Genomic DNA, 21,935 nt, shown 5'->3' on the forward strand with positions numbered 1-21,935 from the left:
AATTGGTCTTGGTGTCAAATATCCAAAATGACCAAATATGTCAGACAACATTTTGGGGAAATGTCCATAAAATGACACTTCTTAAATACAAATCATTTTGCTTCAACAAAGAGCTGGGATAAGTTAACACAGAATATATAAAATGTCAACTAAAATGAACAACTTACAATGACATTTTAAAATAAAATACATGAAAAGGTTACATTTTCACAAACGACATACATTAAACAAAAATAACAAAATAATACATTATTACAGTTTAAATTGGGAGCTCAATGGTCAGAAGCATCGCCCCAGAACTATAGGCGAATAAACTAAGATTGACAGAAACCAAGACTAAGGATATAATAATAATGAATTATTAAACAAATAATTCATTAGTTTATTTATTTTTATAATCTGTCACATAAATGTAGTGGAATTAACTGCACAATCTTTTCCTCTGAGATTTAGTGGAGTAGAACAAGTTTACAATACAATAAAGTGGTAAGTAATTCAAAATGAAGCTACTTAAATAGCCTGGATATATAAAGCTTAAAGACTGCACAAAAGCCATGTTGAGTATAGCTGCATAAGCAATTTAATTAAATCATCAGCCGTTCTGCCATTTCAGTTTTGCTGACTGTAATTGATATAAGTGAATTTCACTGATAATATTGAAGTTCTGTTATGACTTTGAAATCTGAATCCATTACTTATAATGGGAGGTTTTATTTTGGTAGCCTACTTGTACTATAGCCCACTTTAGTAGATGAACAGTCATCGATATGGAGCTACATCAAGGAAAACAACCGTTTTGTTGTCCAGAGACGAGTGTATTTCAATTATTAAGCAATGAGGCTATTAGGCCTCTCTGGTGTTGTGTTTCACATTTTGACCCTCGGGATGATATAATGATGAGAGATATTGATTTGGTTCAGTAAATGGTTCACTTGCAGCCGGAATCCAGCAGAGGACGCTGTGGCTCAAATTATAATTTGCGACAGTTGGTTCATCTTGGCGGCTGATGGTGACATGTCAACAAACATGGCGACCAGCAGCAACTACTGGGAAGGTACATTGTGTTTCAGCATCTAATTTATAAAAACTGTGCAAATGTACATCTGTTATTGTTTTACCGAATAAGGTCAGACACATTTAACATGTTCCGTGAGACGTTAAGATAATAAACGTTGCCGAAAAGGAATATCTTCAGCTGTTTTAGGCTAACGTCAACCTGTTAGCTTGTTGCGTCGAACTTTAACAGTTTACGTTATTAAGCTCTGTAAGTTGCTTTTTTACTCGATACGTTTAATGCAATAATTGCATTGTTAGCTTTGTTGATACTGTCTAGTGATGGCGAAATGAAGCCTTATGAAGCTTTGAAGCTTTCCAGCCAATTGGTTGCAAAAGGGTTCATCTCATGAGGCTTCATCATGGGCTTCATTTGAACACAAACCCCCTGTTGGTCAAAGTGTGTAAAACAGGCAGATTGGACATCTCAACAGTGTGCTCTATCTCATACCGAGTTCCCAATGAGTAAAGCTTTAGAATAACTCTAAACAACGAACATTAAATCATATTTTCATGTTAACAATATTGTTTTTATTCCAGTTGAATGATTGTGATTGAAAAGCCTAAGGAGGCTGGTAAACATTGCAAAGAGGGATTTGTATTCCTTAATAATATTCGTATACGTAACCATGTAGCCTGAGAAAGGCTAAACCATATCAAAGAATACATTTATTAACTACATTATCTGATTTAGCTGTAGCTTTTATAAACAACAAAAAAGACGTATTGTTCAGTCGTTGAACCAGGGACCCTGCGGTCGTGAGTCAACTGCTTTCCAGCTGAGCCACAGCACGCACGCTGAATTCCACCGAAAACACTGCACTATATTTATTCCTGTATTTATTCATTTATTTATTCATGTTTTTTTTCCTACATTTATTTATGCTTGTATCCATTTATACTTGAGACATGTTCCGACCTCTATATAAGTGAGGGTCTGAGCTCTTTTAATTCCATCGTGTCACCGGGCCCGGGTACAGGAGGGGTAATATGGTTCTTATTATACATCCATGGGTAATATCAGCGTTGTGGTTAAATGGTTCAACCGATCTGAATCGCTTCCTGAAGCAGTCACGTGGTATCGACAGGCAGCGAGGCTTCGTTTGTCATCGGTGACGTCACTGGTCCAAAACGATACAAGCCTCGATACAAGCTTCATAAAAAGCTTCGGGGATTACTCGACACACGCTTCGAAGCCTCGGCGCAATACGTAACATCACAAATACTGTCCCCTTTTTGGTTTGTAGTATTAAAGAGCTTGATTACAAATTCATTTATAGTGATAAAAACATCTCTTCAAGTTTTTAACAGTAAAGTGCTGTTTTAAATGTAGCTACTCCTTTCAGGTGCTTACATTTTACACAGGTTTGTTTAACTCACCTTGGCTCATTGACCCTTTGCTACCACTTTGCAGACAAAAAGAAACAAGTAGCTAGAATTTTTAACAACAACTTAATTCAATGTTTTCTCAAGTATCGTCAGCAGTAAAAACAAAGAGTTTGAATTATGCATTGTTTTCTTTGTACTTCTTAATCCCGTTTAAAGTAAAGACTATACAACCATGAAGACAAACACCACATCATTTGTTCTGATGGGTCTAAAGTTTTGAAATCTGTTACAGACATACTTTGTGTCTTACAGTACAACTTAAAACTATTAAGAAAAACGCAACCATTAAGTGTTTTCTTTTTAAAATGTCTTTGTTGCAAATGTTATATTTGTATTGTAGTGTATTGTATAATGCCTCTTATCTTGTCCACTTCCTATTGCCAATTTTCTCTATTTTTAAATAGAAACTTTTGGTCAGTTATGAAATGTCTTATTCCATCAAAAGATGTTTTTCTTGAGTGTTTTTTCTGTTTTTTCACCCAGATTTGCGTAAACAGGCCAGACAGCTGGAGAATGAGCTGGATCTCAAGCTGGTGTCCTTCAGTAAACTCTGCACCAGCTACAGCAGTAGCAGCAGCAAGGACCAGAGCACGAGAGACAGCAGGTCGACTGATAAAACTCATTTTACGTTAGCAATGTGAATGTACTCTTTACTAAGCTTGGATATAGAAATTAACTGAGTTTTTTGTAATAGTTTGTATGACAGAATGTTTTTATTTTACTTGAACTAGTACTTTATTATCCTTTCTTTTTTTCCCTTGAATCAGGACTGGTTCTGTCGGCTCATCTCAAGACAATATGCTCGTGGCCATGACAACTGAGCTGGAGCAGCAATTGGCCAATGTAAGTCAAATATCACACATATATGATGGGATATAGGGTCCTCTCCAGAAGCAGCCATACAGGCTCAAGCCCAGGGGACAGAGTCGATGTGATGCTGAAAATATTTAAGGGAATTTCATTATTAACAATATTTGTTTACATAAAAAATCAGCCAAATCTGATTGTGTCATCCTGTGATTGTATGTCCTGCAAGCACTACAGTTTATATTTCAATTACAAACTAGATCAGAATTGAGGTTTATGCATATTATTATACATTCGTGTTTACTTTGAAATTTAATTTCACTTTCGTATTCTCTATTTTGAATTTTTCCAAGGAATTCAAATACTACTGAGACGTTTAAGATCGCTTACTACCAAAAGTGTATGTTTTAATGTCTCCTTGCATTTATTGTTATCCTTTTTGTTTTGCAGCTTTCAGCAGTCAATGACAAAATGGCCGAGTACACAAATACTCCGGGAGTTGTATCGCATAACGCAGCCCTGATGCACACCTTACAGAGACACAGAGACATCCTACAGGTAAATGCCATTACTTCACTTATTTGTATTTGGTATTTTCTGTGGTTGAAAAGTGTTTCAGCTGCACATGTAAATATTTTTTAAATGTATCTTTGTTTTTATTTTTTATTTTTGTTTTATCCCACAGGACTATACTCATGAATTCCACAAAACCAAAAGCAACTTCTTCAGTTTGCGAGAGCGAGAGGACCTACTAGGCTCTGTTCACAGAGACATTGAGTAAGAACCTTTTGACAATAAAAATACAATGTGTATGTTTATATTTTGATATATGCTATAACCTGTATTAGTTTCAGTGGCTGTCATTGACTCATTTCTTTCTTAAGAAGTAGTCTACTCTGCTCTGTTGAAAATATGAGCTTTTCTTTCATTCCATAACCCTAATCCTGTTGTGATATCAGCACTAGTATATGTAAGTATTACCCTGAACCTTCTCAGAGTGAAAGTGATGTATTTAAATAGCTTTAAAGTCCAAACATTTACAATTGTAGGAGACAAAGAAAACCAGTGAATATTTGACCATTTTTGGAAAACAACTTTACCATCAATTGATTTAAAAATGTTTACAGATACATTAAACTGATCATTACAGCTCTTAATCCATATGTTGTTTTTAATGATTTAATCAAACCAAACAAAAAAAGATATTCAAACGTATGGTATCTGTATCTTTTAAATGTAATTTCATTAATGTATTTCTTTTTGTATCTGGCTCTCCTAAATATCCCAAATCTCTTCTTTTCCTTCTTTCCCTTTCCCCCCTGCTCTGTAGACGTTTGTCCCTCAACCAGAAGGAGGCAGAAATGTCCAGTTTGTTGTTGATCTCCCCACCCTTGGATAATTTCCATCCTTTCTATCACGTTTCATCCTCTAATGAGAGGCACCTCCTCTCATTGTCTCCTTCATTCTCTCCATCTCTCTCTGTGTATCTTGTATCCCTCTCTCTTTCTCTGGGGATATATTTCCTAAGTGCCTTCTACAGTAAATCAAACCACAAGGCTTTCATTCAGCCCAAACGGAGGGAGAGTGGTTACATTTGGCCAGCCTGAGAAATGCTTTATCAGGAGAGGAGAGTGAGAGCAGCACAGAGAGGAAAGGGGGGGAGACACTTCCCTGATCTGATGCTGACTGATTACAGCCATGATAAGAGTCTATTGTAATTATTCTCATGGAGGTGAGCTGTATGGAGGAACAGTGAAGAGAGGGGGGGGCAGCAGAAAAGGAAAGGGATGATTAATTGATGATCTAAATAGTTATCATGAATTCAGTCCAAATAGGGAGGGGACAATGTAAATAAGAGATGGATGAGTTGTGGGTTAAGCAGAGCTAATCACTTAAAAGCCTTGACGCAGGAAGTACGTAATCAGCATCAAGTCATCAGTTAATAGGAGTGAGTGAAATAATTCTGCATGCTGAAGTAAAGATGGAGGAGAAACTTGTTTCTTACTTCTTCTGTAAGCCAACTGTCAAGCTGCTTAATGGGTCAAATAAATAAAACCCTTCACATCTGAGTAATATGATATAAAGACTCTTGCCTGCTTTGTGGCAACTGGATTTATATTGATCAACTTGTTGATGTCGTTCTGTTTTCAGACCAACGTTTCAAGCAATGTTTCTTAACATCCTTTGGATAGATTGCCATGAAATGATCTACACTCCCTCATTGACCCCCTCAGGATGAATTATCATAATTTTGGTGTCGCCTTAACTTTAAAAAAATCATTTAATCATCATTCAACGTCTCTCAATTTCTCAGGTCCTACAAGAGCAGCACAGGAGTGAATAACAGGAGGACTGAGCTCTTCCTGAAGGAACATGAACATCTCCGAAAGTAAGAGATTTCTATAAAAAACATTTTAACTTAGAAACACATTCGAACATGGAGCCGAGGGCTACAGCCAAGATCGTATATAAGCGACTTTGTGTCCCAGAAAATCCCTATAAAAATCGGATTTATTATTATTATAAATGTATTGTCCCTCCTTCATTATTACAGTAGCCGCCATTTTATTTAAGTGTTTGAATTTGGAGTATGATTACCCAAAACTGGACATGTGGGGCATTTTATTGTGTGATAAAACTGCATATTTTAGAGTGGGCTTATATTGTCATAAGCCCGGGGCACACCTGTGTATTAATCATGCTGTTTACTAAGCATGTTGGTATCCCACATGTCAGGTGGATGGAGTAAGTTGCCAAATACGTTGATTTTACCCAATGTGTGCTCATTATTTGAGAGAAATTGAGATTTTGTGCACAAAAAAAAGTTTAAAATGGAAGCTCAAACAAAAGTATCTTTGCTCAAAGTGTCCTTCCCAGCCCTCATCTTAAAACAAAGAGAAAGGGTGACACTTTCTTTAATATCAAATTCATAAAAAGCCTACATTTTAGCTGTGTGGTTCATGATCTGTTAAAGAGTAGTTCCATAAGAGAAAAAAGGAATTGAAAAAGGAAGGAGAGAAAGATAGAATAGCAGAAAAAACAACAACATTGATCATAAACAGCCGAGGCATTAACAGTAAATATCAGCAGACTCACAGGACACATTAAAACGGAGTCCTGTGTGACCAGTAAGTCTGTGCTCTTACCTCGGCTAATGTTAACGCTGTTCCCTGAACCCAGTGATCCTGAGTTGGTACCAACAGTAACATTACTGACAGTGCCAAACTGCATTTGGCTGTGATTGGTCCTGTTGAAATGACAGGATTTCAAGAGATTGAAACCAGTAAATCAAGCTCAGATATGTGCTGTAATAACCTCTGAAACATGAGTAATGATTTCAAAATAAACCACCCACTGGCCACAGCCTGAGAGAAAGATAACCCTGCTGTCACCGTGCAGTCGTTCCTTTCTCCAATGTGCTCAGTTTATTCCAGAAACACACATTTTCCACCCAGAGAGATATTTTCTCAGATATCACCTGGAGAGGAAAGACATCAGAGAAGAGGACGTTATGAAACCCTTCAGAAACATAACTTTATATGCTCAGATTAATGTGCAGTGAAAAGACTTGTGTGCAGAAATTGAACCAAGGTTTGTGCAGTATATCAATAATATATCGATGTTGTGATATGAGACTTGATGTTGTCTTTAGATTTTGGATATCAGAGTATCCCTTGTGTTTTGTTTCCCGGTTTTAAAGGCAGCATTTCAGTGAAGTGGTGTCTTTTTCTGTAATCACCGGACTGGCTGTCTATCATTTCCCTTTATCCACTTTGTCATTAAATCCACATTTTGATTACTTTTCAAAATTCTTATTGTGAAAATATTCCTGGAAAGCATTAATGGTCAACTACCTGATATGGATATTCTGGCATTTGGTAAAAAATGTGAATTTAATCGTATTGCCCTGTCCTAATTAAACGTTGCTTCAACATCGTACTCAGTCTCAACACCTGTCTTTCCCTGATTGCCAACAACAGAAATATATGTTTTGTTGTGCTGGTGTGTTTTCAGTTAAATCATTATAATAGTCTTGACTAAATATCAAAAACTAAAAGTTTAAACCCTCAGGACAGGACAGAATGGTTTCCCACCTAAATGTAATTGTTGTCAGAGCAACCATGTTTAAACCTTTACACATCCCTATGCTTTTAACCAGGCGATCAAGAACAATCAATTTCAATAATAGATTATTTTATTTAAGATAATTTGTTGATGTACAGTTATTAAGATAAATGTTTTATGACGTACAGGTTTTGTTTTGTCGATATAATGTAAATTCATTTAGTAGTTTATTTTGTTTGTAAATCTGCTGCCTTGCTGTCATGAACAGAACAACAAAGGCAAGCCTCCAGCCTACTGTCACACTCGGACAGGTAGACGTCTGAAGCACATGATGTTGAAAATGTTTTTTTTCTCAACTGAGTTTTGAAGCTGTAAACCTCGAAGCGTTGCAAAAGTGTCACCGTCAAACAAGGCAGGTGCGTTCAAAGCAGGTTTTACAAACCGGTGATCAGACCACTTTGTGAAGTAGTTTCTTGTAGATCAGTAGTCGCTTGTAAAGAGAGAGAAGATAAAGGAGCCCAAAGAAGGCAATCTGCAGAGAATAGAAAGCGTAGGAGAGCATCAGACAGATAGTGGGAGAGATGGACGGATAGATGAGGAGGAAGTATGAAGCGCAGTATTGATTTTCGGTCTCCAGTGGAGTCGGCCAGGATGCACGCCGCTGACCTCGGCTCGGCTCTGACTGAACACTTCATTTTTCTCCCCGTCACTTATCCCAGCAGCTAATGGCCGCTGATGTAAACCTCCTGTGTGAGTTCAGTGTCCGCTCCGCTGTGTGCACCTAAAACAAATAACACCAGATCAGGTTACCGTCTATGTGTTCATTGCATTTTAATATGTCATCATTCAGTTTATTTCTCTGATGGCTTGAAGGTCCTTCAGAGAGGGTTTGTGGATATACAGTCATCATTCAGAGTCAGCCTGTGGTGTGGGCTCTTATCCCTTTTATTATTCTCATTTAGTCAAGTTTACTTACATGTCAAGTTTTGTAGTTTACTTCACAGAAATCTAAATTCTTCTCCAAATGTGTTAACTGTGAGACACAATGCTAATGAATGCAAGCGTTGTTATATAATTGAGATGAATTGGCTTCAGCTTGGATGGAAGCTTGTATTTTACCAATCACATTCTGACTTTCCAAAAAAGCCTCCATTAACCAGCACTTTTCTCCCAGTCTCGCAGGATTTGCAGGAAGTGCTCCTTTTATGATAATAGACTCTAAGAGCTGTGTGGTTTCATACTGTAGCACGGGCTTTCCCTGCATCCTGTTTCCTGACTCTAAAACCAGGAGATATGCCGTTTATATAATATATAAAGAACGTTTTGTTTTAAAGTGATGGACGGCAAAGGATTCATGCAATTGTGGAAGTATTTATATGGTTTTAGGTATGGTTCTCGTGTCTACTGTATATAACTAAAAAATAACCTTTTTTGAGTCGATTTGATCTGACTTTACTCTTTTTGATCTCTTCTTTTTTCCTGTTTTTCTGTTTACAGCTCAGATAGTCTTATTGACAATGCAATAAGGTAAGATGTATTGTTCCTCCCTTCTCTTTCTTCATTCACTCACTCAATTTACACACACACACACACACACACACACACACACACACACACACACACGCACATTCAGGTCTATTAGAGCAGACCAATCCTGCCTGCCTTCTTTTTAGCTGAGCTGAAACATTACTCGGTGATGCTGTGAAGACGGATGTGTGCATCTTTTCCCATCAACTAATCCCTCGTGTTTTCTTCTCCTTCCTACCAGTATCGCCATGGCTACCAAAGAGAACATCACATTTCAGCGTGGGATGTTTAAGTCCATTCAAACCAGGGTCACAACTTTGGCCAGTATCCTTTAATCATTTCGATCATGTGTCTTAGTTTTCTTTCACCTGACGTTCTTTACTTAGTTTTCTATCTTAAGCTGATATGACTCACACCATTAAGCTCCATTTACTCCTATTTGTGTTGGGATCAGCGCTGTTGTTTTTCCCTGCTGCTTTACTGTCTCTAACTTACTGCGAGAAAGGACAGGCTGAGTTTGAACTGAATTATTTTCCTTCACCATACTTCCCCGCCCCTCAGATCGCTTCCCCACCATCAACAGTCTCATCCAGAAAATAAATTTGCGCAAGAGGCGGGACTCTTTAATTCTAGGCGGGGTGATCGGCGTCTGCACCATCCTCCTGTTGCTCTACACTTTCCACTGATTCGCTGATCTGCTGACGGACCATCGCTTTCTTAAAGAAAAAAAAGATTCATTGCATTTTGAGGCATTTTAAATGTTTTCATATTGCTATTTCCTACGCTTAAGCATCAGTTTAACAAGTCTTAATTGAAATTGTTCAACTCTCAGTTCAGAGTTTATTTATTTTTGAAATGATGTAAAAAATGCCATCTTGGAAGATATATATTGCTGCTTATATCCTGTTGTAATTGTAACTCTTTATAAATGTATGAAGTCCTGTTTTACCTTGTGTACTGTTAACGTCATACTTATTTGTAAAGTATTGGCGGCACTTGTAAAATAAAGGTGATGAGCTCACTTTCAAGTTTGTCATGCTCATTCAAGTTTATTTCCGACATGCACAGTTAACCAGTCATACAGTATAAATGTATAAACATCAGAGTGCCAATAACAGTGCATACAGGGAGAGCAGCCCCATTCATATCTTGCAGTATATTGTAAACGTAACGAAGCATCAGTTTATCATAGTAGCACGCAAAGCAAGGTATCACACTATGGCTGCAGCAGGGCGTTAACCTACATTAGTTGCATGTAAACAGTGTATGAAATCAGTATATACATCCTGCCACAGTTGGTCCGTACTTTGTTGCAAATGTTAAGAGAAACAAGGCAGGCAGTTACAAACTAGAGGTGCACTGATGCCTTTTGTTTTGACCTCGAGGGTGTGTTTCTTTATCTTTACATTGCATACAACTCTTATGTGTTACTTTTGTTAATGATGATGGTATCTTCTTCTTTAGTCTTATTTAACAATTCCTTTTTTTAATAAGCAAATGCAGTTATAAAGTACTTCAGTGCACCAGTAGTTTGGACCAGGAGCAGTTACACTTTCTCCACAGCATGTGCAGTCTGATGATCCGACAACACTAACTGTGTGCAGCGCTCGTTTTCCTCACTTTGTTCCTGAGTTTGTGGGTTACTTTCGAGACATGAGTGAAACAGCCTGCGACTTCTTTCCTTCTTCTTTCTCTCGTCCATAGCAGAAAAAGCAATATGTTTTACATAAGAGTCTCTTCAGCTTGTTTTCAACAGATTTTGTGCTTTTTCAATTTTTTCAAAACGTTCTTCCTCCTCCACTCTTCTGTGCAAATGTGAGATCAGATGAAGTTAAATGTGACTCCGTCCATCCCACAGTTTAATTCTGGTGCTCTGAGAATCAGAGAAAAGTAGAAATGAATACATTTACATTTTACATTCATTTACAGCCTTTTGAAGAATGTATTTCTTCCATACCTATTGTATACGCTATGAGGATGATGACAGCCACACCCAGCAGTATCGCCAGACAGCTGAGCAGCATAGACAGGCGCCCATACTTCCTTGCTCCTTCTAAATCTCCTGTATGGAGAACAGACTGCGACTAATGGAAAAGGAAAGGAAGAGAGTAATGAATTATTTAAACTCAACAGAAGGAAAAATCACTTGTAGTGTTGGAAATTGTATAAGGAATAACACAGACATATATTCCTCTACATTGTGATATTTTGAAGTAAATTGTAAATGTCACTCACCACATGTGCATACCACAAGGCACATATGTTGAGCGGCGGGGCGGGGCAGAAACAGGACAGCACGGCGAGCCAAAAGTAGGTCGGGGGTGCGGACCCGGGCGGCACCGGGGAGGGCAGCGGGCCCAGGCTGAGCCGGGACAGGGACTTGGGAGGGGGCACCAGATGCCCGATGGAGCCCGACTTCAGCAGGGATCTGTGCCCGTTCTGGTCCGCATCCAGGGACCGGACGCTGCCTCTGATGTTGAGGGAGAAGGAGTCGGACGGGTTGATGTTGCTCTGCCCGGAGGGCTTGGTGTTCCCGGTGCTCAGGAGCTTCTCCGTGTCCTGGAAGTTGGTGGGATTGGAATCTTCCCTCTCGCCAAGGGCGCTTTTCCCAAAGGCTGCGTCCGTGTTGATAGCCATCACTGAAAGATAATAAGTCTCCAAGTCTTTGTCTGACCGAGGCGCTGTCCTGTGGCTGGAGATGCTGAGGAGTCGTCCTTCAAATATTCTCCATTGGGGCTCATTAGATTAAATATTACAACATGATAAAGTCTAATATATTTAAGGCAACCTACTGAATGAAGCAGTCTAACTCCATCAATAATTCTTATTGCAGAGCGAGATGTTATAGTTGTCTGAGTCCCTCTCACGTTTAGTTGGCGGTGAGCGTCCGGAGGCGCGCCTTGCTTTTTTACCCCCCCTCCCCCCTCCCCTCCTCTTTTAGATTATGTAGTGAGGTATTACCGCATCCCTTACATCTCCACAGCGCACCCCGAGTGTCTGAGGCCTACTTATGCTCCAGGCGAGGCTTGTGACAATGCAAAAACATCAATTAAACATCGTTTGAAGAGAACACGCGCGGTGCGTAAAAGCTTTCCATTTACGCGCGAAGCGAGCTTGAGCTGGATCAGCATCAGCATGCAGGACGCGGCGCAGAGGCAGAGCGAGATTAACAGAGAGTGAGGTGGATCCTGTGAAACACAAGCACGCCCTGCTGACTCAGGTCTTCATTTTAAGGTATATTCTGCCAATTGACTTCGTTTAACTTGTCTCGGGTATTTCAAATAGGACCCTCCTTTCTGTTGATGTTAACGACCCCCACACATGACCACAATGTATTGGTTAACCTACTCTTACTTTATGTGTAATCCTTCTTTCTTACCTACTGTTTCTTCACTAAATGTATCTCTCAGCTCTTTTTTAGATACATATTTCAATATCAGTGGAGGAGAAGCAGCACTGAGAGAACATTTCAAGTCCTGCATTTCCAAAGGATTATACTAACCAAATATACTTCGTGTATCAAAGTCAGGGCCGTTTCTTCCTATATGCGGGCTATGCGGGGGCATAGGGCCCCCGCGGCCACTAGGGGGCCCCCAAGCTGAAAGTTTTTTTTTTTTATTCATCCGAAAAACAAAAAAAGTTTAATTCATACACACAAAGATGAACACAATTAGTAGAAGCGGGAGGGCTGAAGCATAGCTTGTGGAAAGTAGCCCTCCCGTGCATCATCCTAATACAGCGGCATTATTGCGTCAAAAATGTATAGAAATGAAGGAGTACAAAAAAATTAAGAAAACAAGAGAAAAAATTAAATAAAAGTTAGGGCAGGAAAACAATAAATGCATATATATATATATATATATATATATATATATATATATATAAATGCATATATATATATATATATATATATATATATGCATTTATTGTTTTCCTGCCCTAACTTTTATTTAATTGTTTCTCTTGTTTTCTTAATTTTGTTGTACTCCTTCATTTCTATATATATATATATATATACGAAAACTAGATATAGGGTCATTTTCTGCACATGTCAATAGCAGTTTCAACTATCTTTTTTTGGAAATTAAAATACTATGTATAAATATATACATAGGTACACATGCACTTGGCAAATGAATAATAATAATAATATATACATAATTGCATATAAACATTGTGAACACTTATTTTCAAGTGACCTTTTTTACATTCATATGTTCACGCTGTGGTTTGGAACTGCTTTTGAATGTTATTAGGCATTTTGTTTTGGAAAATGTTGTGCATAATCAGTACTGTTTTAAGCTGTACTATCTCAACACATTTTAATAGATTGAGTTTTTTTAAATATGGGAGTTGTCTGTTCATATTTACCAACACCACAGACTATTCGTAATACTTTTTTTTGGGATGTTATTATTTTTTGTAGATTTGTTGAGTACGTGTTTCCCCATATTTCGGAGCAGTAGTAAAGGTAAGGGAGAAATAGACTGTTATAAAGAGTATATTTTCTTCAAGAATGTTCTTAGTATGATACAAAATACCTATTGTTTTTGACAGTTTAGTCTGTACATAATTTATATAGTGCTTCCAATTGAGTTTTTCTTCAACAAGCAGTCCTAAAAATGTACATGCACCAACTTTCAATCTCTGTATTGCAAATCCGTATAATGCAGTCATTTCTACTCTCAGACTTTGTATTGAATAACATGTCATTTGTTTTGGCCACATCAAGGGATAATTTATTAACTGCAAACCAGTTACATAGTATTTTTAATTCTGCATTCACAATTTTAACAAGATCGCCAAGATTATGATGGGAGCAGAGAATTCAAAGTTCAGGTTCAGCCTCAATATATTTGGGGAGAATTAAAATGAGCCATCTTTATTTGCAGACAGCCTGTTTTGTTACTTCCCATTGTAAAGCGTCCTTGGGTTTCGTGAAAGGCGCTATATAAATTGAAATTATTATTATTATTATTAAATCATCGTTGGGCTGACAGCTGAGAAAATGCTGCATCTCTTGCATTTATTGACGTAGAGGAGCCTTATTGTTTACTTTTTAATATCATTTTTTGTAATTTTCAATTGCTTGGTTTTCGTGAAATTAGCCTGTTTTCCTATTAAAGTGTAACAGATTGATGCATCTCCACAGATCATCTTAAAGGTCCCATTTCATGCTTTTCCGGTTATTACCCGTACCCTTGTGTGTTATGAAGGTTTTTATGCATGTAAACGGTCGGCAGAGTCAAAACCCTCAAAGTACACCCTGTAGCGAGAAAACAACACAGAAATTATCTCCCGAAAACGCCTCGTTGGAGATACGTCACTGTCCATTGATTCTTCTGGGTAACTCATGATGTCATGCGTTACCCGAAACCAAATGGACCAATCCGTGGAGCCGTTACGTTAAGCCCCCGCTGATTGGTTCAAATTGACCAATCCACGGACTTCCTCACACACACACTCAGTGCCAGCTCTGCTGATCTCTCCTCCTTGGCTGCAGGCTGATAACAGACAGTTGGGATCGCGGCGAAATTCTCTCTGCAGACCCATTCTCACAGCGTTTATCAACCTTTTTCTTACTCAATATCAAGCCACACTTATTGTTTTTACTTCGGCTGTGACTTTGTGTGTGCTCAGGGTGAGTTTGGCTGTGTTTCGCTGTGTATCGCTAAACAAGGAAACCACACCTCCACGGAGCTCAGCTCGACATCTACTTCCGGTCCATGGGACCCCGGAAGCGAAAAATTATACATTGAATTCAATGGAGAGAGAAAACGTATCTTTTGATCCCGTTTGAATTGTGCCACGAACTACACATATGATGTTTGTCAATCTTAAACAATCATTTCCATGTCAAAAAAGTCACATTTTGTCGTAAAACTGTTGAAATATAAGACTATGAAAAATACGCGACTACAAAGACTACAAATCCCAAATCCCATTCTGGGTCGCGTAAGTGATGTCACCGGCGATAATGCTCCAAGTGGTTGGTTCACTTTTACAAGATGCCTGTGTGCTTTGTACCAGGTTGTAATCACAAAAGTGATCATACCACTTGCTCTTTCTATCGCTTCCCGTCTGATGAAAGGACCAGGAGTCGCTGGATCAGACATATCAGGTAATATCATAGGTAATATACATGTTGTGCATGGAACATCGTCAAGTTAGCTACCTAGCTAGTAGCGACGAGTAGCGAGCACGTTAGTTAGCATTACATTACTTAGCCGTGTCATTTTTAGTAGCCTTACCATGAAGTTATTATTTTATTACATGAAGTAAACCAAAATGTTAAACAGTAAGAGTAGTCATGATGGTAAGTATTTCGTGAAACATTTGAAGAGTAGCCTACTGCGCCCTCCACCGGGTGCTAAGGAAGCAGTTCAGGGAGAGTCGAAGGCAGGCAGGGAGCTTTGCATGACATTCTTCTGGACGTGTTTCATTGTGATGACAGAGTGAGTCAATCTGTTTGTTGGAAAGACAGTCGTTGTGTGCTTACTGAGAGAAAATTGTTAGAAGAGATAATTATTCAAAGTATTGTTACTTTAAACTAAGTGTTGTTACTTTAAACTAAGTGTTGTTACTGACCTTTTTCTCTTTTATTTTCTTTACCTCACCTGTAACTGCTGAGACGTTGAGGAACATGCACACTGACCTGCTCTGGCAACCTGATTTCCACTGTATGTAATAGTATTTGGTTATGGTATATTATTTATATACATCAAAGGCACAATGCACCCCCCAGAGACACACATGTATTGAGTGTGATATTTTGCATAGGTCATGTGAAATCATCTTTACATACTAGAAAACTGTAGGAGCGGCAACTTGTTTTGAAATTGAATTTTTAATATCTGATAATAAAGTTGATCTGTTTTCTTTATTCTTCTCTCTTCCCAGCTCCATACATCACCATTCTCTGTTCCTGCAGGTCCTGCTTGCTAATCAATGCTCATATTGTTTTACACAATTACAAATAAAGTCAATGTATTGTATGACATGAAGTTGTGCTTCATTCGGAGTCAATAATAAATTAATTCTGCCTTCAACTGCACAATAATTGTGGACTGCACCGACATCCATGTAGCTGCCCCCCAGTAAGATGAACCAAGCAAAGAGGGTCACCATCATGCCCAAGGACATCCAGCTGGCCCGCCGCATCCGCGGAGAGAGGGCTTAGGGGTGCCCACACTTTTTGGGCTGGTGAGCTACTTTTGAAATGACCAGCTCACCGAGGTCTACCAACCAAAAATAAAATCCCAAATTGCAAGGGTTGCTGAATAACACGTTTTATTTATACATGGGATAATAGGGCTGCAACAAACGACTAATTTGATAATCGATTAATCTATCGATTAATGAAACGACTAATCGACTATTCAGACTATTACTGTATGCCTTGCACAATTTCTCAAACCCTCTTGTTTAGCCATCAACTTTTAGATTTAGCTTGAGGTTGTTTTAGGCATGTGGAAACTAGCAATGAAGACAATAAAGATGAATACTTGATTCAAAAATACATATATTATTAAATTAACAAATTGTGAACAAAACTAACATTGCTTTTTATTTAAATTAAATAAATAATATTTCACATCAAAAGAAACAACAATGTTTTAACAAATCGTATTAAATAATCTGATGACAGAACTGTGAACAGAATAGCTGAAACTTTAACAAAATAAAGAGTAACTCAGTTTCCTATAATCATTAACCCATGTTTGAATCATTGAGTTAACTGCGTGTGTTGCTGCTAGCATACATAACACCTGACGTGGAAACGTTACTCGTGGATGGGGCTGCAGAGCTGCTAGAAAGACAGTCGAACCCGGTGCATTCCTCCGTCTGAATGTGGAGCACTTTTGCTAAATGTTTAGACACATTGCTCGTGTTACCGCCCTCACATGCTGAACTCTCTTGGCAAGGAGCATTGTCCACCTCAAGACGGGTAACATTTAACCACACCTTGGAGCGCTTCTCTCCGCCATCTCCTCCGTGTGTTGCTGCTCGTAGCAGCCGCGTGTGTGTAAACTGCCCCGCCCCCTCGCACACAGACGGGGGAGAGAGATCTCGTCTCGATTGGAAAGATCGAAAATACACCGACATTTGTTTGTCTTTTTGCATGTTAGAAACGAGTTGGCGACACTAAGATTGCGAGATAATATTTGTGTAGCAATAATACATGACCTTTCTCTTTCTCAACTCGCTACTCGGAGGGAAGTCGCTGTCATATGCCTTGTGAACACTCCGATAATGCCTCTCCACGTTACCTTTCTTTGGCAGAGCGACGCTTGCTTTACAAATAAGGCAAATAACCTTTGAATGTGACATCACAAACAAATATTCTTCCTCCCATTCTGGGTGGAAGTGGTATGTCTTTAGCTTCTTGCTCGGTCCCGCACTCATTTTGTTGTTTGTCTCTTTAACTTAATTTGAGTTTTCCCGGCACTTGACTGGGTTAACAGACTGGAAAGCGATAGGTCGCTTTTTCTGTCAATCAAGTAAACTCCTGAATTAAGTGGCAGGGAGGCCAAGGGAGGAGGGATCAAAACCTGTTTTGTCTATTTTAACGGAACAGGATTTTTTTTTTTATGAATGACTCGCGATCTACCAGCATTGCCCCCGCGGTCGACCGGTCGCCCGCGGTCGACGTACTGGGCACCTCTGGCTTAGACTGACCTGAGACCAGCACACCCAACACAACGGCTCTTTTAAGAGCCACCTACAGTTTCAAAGAGTTGCAATCCTGCGTTATTATAATGATTAAACTGGTTCATGTATCACTTAGTTTACTGAACCGTGATGAATGAAATAAATTAGTGAGGTAGTGGTTTACTGAAGTTACAAAGACATTAATATATGAGTAACAGGTCAGTGTAAACACAAGCTTCTGTCAATTATGGATCATTCAAACTATATCAAAATATGTAATAAAGTTCTAAAACAAGTATTCGGTATATTCCTTGATAGCTTTTGGAGAAGGTTGTTTTTAAGTTTACTAAAATCTATCGGTTCAACTGTTTCACTTTATAAAAAGGGAACGGGTGAGTAGAACCCTAAACAAATTGATTGTACCTTTTAATAATGACCTTACATGGTCGCCAAAGTTAAATTAACTTCAGAAAATCAAATCTGTTCTGAGAAAAAACTAATAAATGTTTAAAGATAGGAACTTGCCATCCCACTGAAAAACAGTCCGTAGAGATTTTAAGGTGTAGTTGTAGTTCAGTCCAACGTTTCATTTGGATTCATTTGACAACAGTCAATTATTTTCATAAAGAATATATTTATTTTTCAAAGTCAACTTTATTGTCAATCTTACTCAGAGAGATCAAAAAGACGTTTAAATAAAATTATACAATTTACAGATATGTATACAAATATATATATCCTATATACACCATCATGTATAATGATGGTGTATGATGTAGAAGGAAGTGTGGTAGATAACAAGTAAATATAGAGTTACATACAGATCCATGTTACAGCAAAAGATGGAATAACTAAGAAGCACGCAGTATAATAATAATTACATGCAACAATTAAATAACTGCTCAGCATCTCCACCACAATCCCAATCTGCTGTGTCCTGTTTTCCTCCCCCTGCATAACACCCCATCACACATACGAAACACAACGCAGAGTCCGAGGGTGTTAAGAGTATGTTTATTTAAATGTCCTCTCTACTGGCCAACACAGGGAGCATATGCTGGGTGTAGAATTGTTCCAGGAGGAGGAGATTTCCATGCCATGCAGGGTCTTTGGGGATGGGGATGATGATCGCCTCCTTCGTGGTCCACACAACAAAGTAGCAGAGACTCCGGTCTGTGATATGCAGCTGCCCTTGGACTGGTGCCAGTATGGGTGATTCTCCTTGAGGATATATGACCCACCCTCCTCACGGAGACAGAAGGATGGTAACTGGACTGCCTCCGCGATGGTCATGTTCCTCTGGCTGTGTGGACACTTCACCTCCAGCAGGGCAGATGGCTGCACAAGTCCATCGGGTGATGCTCCCAAAACACCCGACTCACTCACAAAGAGACCAGACTTGAACACTGTCACCCGATAGGCCTGCCCAAAAGCCTTCACCCCTTCGGCCTCGTTTACAACCCCCCAGTTGACAGTTGGCGATGTATCGATGTATCTCTGCATCGCGCCATTGTCTCCCATGCAGATCTGTAAAAATAAAGTAAGTACCATTTGTTAGCATGCTATAATAGATTGAATGAGCAATAATACAAGGATGGTCCGGATCTGGGGGTGGGAGGGTTTATTTTTCCATAGTTTTGTCCTCTTGTCTGATTGTTGTTATTGTTTGTTTTTTCTGTATTTTTTGTAATTTGTGTTGTATTGGTTGTGATTGTACATTGTATTTTTCTAAATGTGTATGAATACATTTTTTTTAAACATTTGATCAACAATAAAAAAGGATTTGGTCAGGATCTAGACTCAGTGTGTAGTTTATTAATTAATCAATGCTCTCTACATTAGGAAAACACATACCAGTGTACCAGAGGGAGTCACACACAGCTGTGCCAAGATAACCAAAATCCTTGAATCTACACACAGCAAATAAAGTCAAATGACACAACGAGAAAAAGGAGATCACACATACAGTATAGTCCAGGGGTGGCCAACCAGTCAGAGGTTAAGAGCCACATTTTTTTCTATGTTACTGCAAAGAGCCACATCAAACACACAGGCACTGATACCGCTTGTTTCCGTTTTTTTGTTTTCTGGAGACAAGATTTCAACCACGTCACTGATGCATTTTTGTGGCATTGGGATATATTTTTTTAAAATCCTCTGGAGCAGAGAGAGGAGCTGTGGATTATTGTTATTGATTAATGCATCAGTGTTTCTTAGGGTCAAAAACACTAAATTCACAACTTAAAATGAAAGCGTTTAGTTTATTTAATAAAAGAGCACATGTTCAATGTGAAAAGTGACAGTAGTTATAGATTATTTGCAATTTGGTGCTATATATATATTTTTTTTAAAATTATATATATTTTTTAAACACCTTGAATTTCAGGGGGGGGCGCGGGGCTCCGTTGGCGGGGCGCAGCGCCCCTCCAAAACAATGGTAGGGGAAACACTGGATAGTGTTTAATCAACGATAGGTTTCCCCCCCTCAAAGGTGATTGGTTCACTGCATCGCAGGTATTATTGTGATTGGCTCTTGGGCCACATCAAAATTAGACTTGCTGTCATCCTCTCATACTGACACCTGACACCACACATACACACCGGGAGCCGGGAAGAAAGTAACACGGGACGAAAGTAACACGGGACGAAAGTAACGAAGCGATTTTATCCGAGCCCAAACAACTTTGACCGGCCAAATTACGTTAATACTTAACAGACCTACTAAATATCAGGTTTAACTGTCAGGAGTAGCTAGTGTTGTCACGATACCAACATTTTGGTTTCGATACCAAGTCAAGAATTGCGATTCCGATTATTTTTCGATACTTTTCTTAAAAAACAGTCTTAAATGTAATTATTGTGCTTTATTTCACACCAGAACCATAACCATAACACAAACTTTTAAACAATGAGAACAATAAATTAAATAAATGACAAGATTTCCTATTAAATAAAATTAATACATTTCTTACAGACAGGCCTCGTGGTGTCCGTAGGCTTGCCCTCACTGTCAGAGATATAGCTCAAATACTTCCAAATTTCGCTTCTGGCGTCTTTTTTGTCAACAAGCCGAGGCGCAGCGGCAGTTGCACTCCCACTTGCAGCCATGCTTCTCGTTTTCTCACATGCTCTGGCAGCTAGCGCGTGCACGAGAGAGGGGAGGGACTTAGAGCGTGCTTGAGAGGGGCGGGACTGCAGGCACGGCTGCAGTGCAGGGAGTGGAAGCAGAGCGCTGAACACACACGGCTCTTATTAAAACGGCGCTTTCTCACCGGAGTACTTTCCCCCGTCATTCTTAAAGTACCGATACTAATGAAACGGAGGAATCGTAACATTTTTAAGGGCAGGGTATCGCGGTACCTTTCAAGTATCGGTACACCGTGCAACACTAGTCAGGAGTCAGTGTCTCTCCCCCAAACTCACACATATACAATTCGATATGAACTGAAGAGCCGCATGAAACTAGGCAAAGAGCCGCATGCGGCTCGAGAGCCGCGGGTTGGCCACCCCACAGTTTTATATCGACTATACTATAGTCGATATAAGTTTATATCGACTATACTATAGTCGATATAAAACTGTCCGCTTCAATCTGAAGAGCAACTAAAACAAAACACGGGAGTGTACCTTGTTCTTGTGAACACTAATGTTATCCACAGCATACACAGAGACCACGAAGTTCTTAAGGAGAAAACTAGTTACTAAAACAAAACACGTTAGTGTACCTTGTTAGCTAATGTTAGCTAGCTGACATTAACGTTACACATTGCACTCATATTACTCACCGGTCCCGCATGCTGGCTCTTACAGAACCGACTAACTCCCCTTTCGTGTATGTACAGCTCTCAACATGCCCAGACTTGTAGTGATGTTCACCTCGTTTTATACTTTTCGCCTCATTCTGAAAGAAACAGGTGAAATTTGCTAACGTGACGGCCGTCTTTGTGATGGTGACGCGTATTGTGCGAGACCAGAGACCTGTAGTTCACTGAGCGGTTTCACACAAACAAATGTGTAACTTCACAGTTTTACGACACATTTTTATTTTTTTGACTTGCAAAATGTTCTTTTAAATTGACAAACATCATATGTGTCATTCGTGGCACAATTCAAACGGGATCAAAAGATAACCTTTCTCTCTCCATTGACTTCAATGTATAATTTTCCGCTTCCGGGGTCCCATGGAGGCTCCCAGAAGGGGAGGGACTTCGCCTCTCTATTCACAACGTCCCAACCAATCAGAGCACACTGTGCTCACAGGGAGAGTGGGGGCTGGAGCTATTGGAGCTACAACGAGCCGTTAAAGGCAGAGAGTGAAATTCAGTGAATACACGTAGTTTACAGAGATGCTGTATGAGAAACCAAAGTGATTTTGGAAAATTGCACAATATAAATCTATTCTAGTAGACCTCAACAATGGAATTATGATCAGTGGAAATGGC

The 21,935-nt window shown here is 39.2% G+C and overlaps 2 protein-coding genes across 2 annotated transcripts; one reads left to right on the top strand and one right to left on the bottom strand.

Annotated features, from left to right (window-relative positions):
* Positions 1-975: 975 nt before the first annotated feature.
* On the top strand, positions 976-9,873 carry LOC117540233 (Golgi SNAP receptor complex member 1-like). The gene is made up of 9 exons (XM_034206817.1): positions 976-1,054; positions 2,926-3,046; positions 3,210-3,285; positions 3,700-3,807; positions 3,935-4,026; positions 5,564-5,638; positions 8,812-8,841; positions 9,083-9,165; positions 9,403-9,873. Exons 1-9 carry the CDS (start codon positions 1,015-1,017, stop codon positions 9,525-9,527), a joined length of 750 nt encoding a protein of 249 aa, XP_034062708.1. The 5' UTR covers positions 976-1,014; the 3' UTR covers positions 9,528-9,873.
* LOC117540232 (trafficking regulator of GLUT4 1-like) lies at positions 9,864-11,808 on the bottom strand. The gene is made up of 3 exons (XM_034206816.1): positions 11,077-11,808; positions 10,799-10,925; positions 9,864-10,714 (listed from the first exon to the last, which is right to left on the bottom strand). Exons 1-3 carry the CDS (start codon positions 11,476-11,478, stop codon positions 10,701-10,703), a joined length of 543 nt encoding a protein of 180 aa, XP_034062707.1. The 5' UTR covers positions 11,479-11,808; the 3' UTR covers positions 9,864-10,700.
* Between the last annotated feature and the right edge of the window lie 10,127 nt (positions 11,809-21,935).

This window comes from Gymnodraco acuticeps, unplaced genomic scaffold, assembly GCF_902827175.1.
Source record: "Gymnodraco acuticeps unplaced genomic scaffold, fGymAcu1.1, whole genome shotgun sequence".
Taxonomy (NCBI): domain Eukaryota; kingdom Metazoa; phylum Chordata; class Actinopteri; order Perciformes; family Bathydraconidae; genus Gymnodraco; species Gymnodraco acuticeps.

Coding starts and splice junctions, on each gene's coding strand:
- LOC117540233 (XM_034206817.1), top strand. CDS start 1,015: ATGTCAACAAACATGGCGACCAGCAGCAACTACTGGGAAG. Junction 3,047..3,209: donor CAGAGCACGAGAGACAGCAG/GTCGACTGATAA, acceptor CCCTTGAATCAG/GACTGGTTCTGTCGGCTCAT. Junction 3,286..3,699: donor TGGAGCAGCAATTGGCCAAT/GTAAGTCAAATA, acceptor TTTGTTTTGCAG/CTTTCAGCAGTCAATGACAA.
- LOC117540232 (XM_034206816.1), bottom strand. CDS start 11,478: ATGGCTATCAACACGGACGCAGCCTTTGGGAAAAGCGCCCTTGGCGAG. Junction 10,926..11,076: donor CCTTGTGGTATGCACATGTG/GTGAGTGACATT, acceptor CTTTTCCATTAG/TCGCAGTCTGTTCTCCATAC.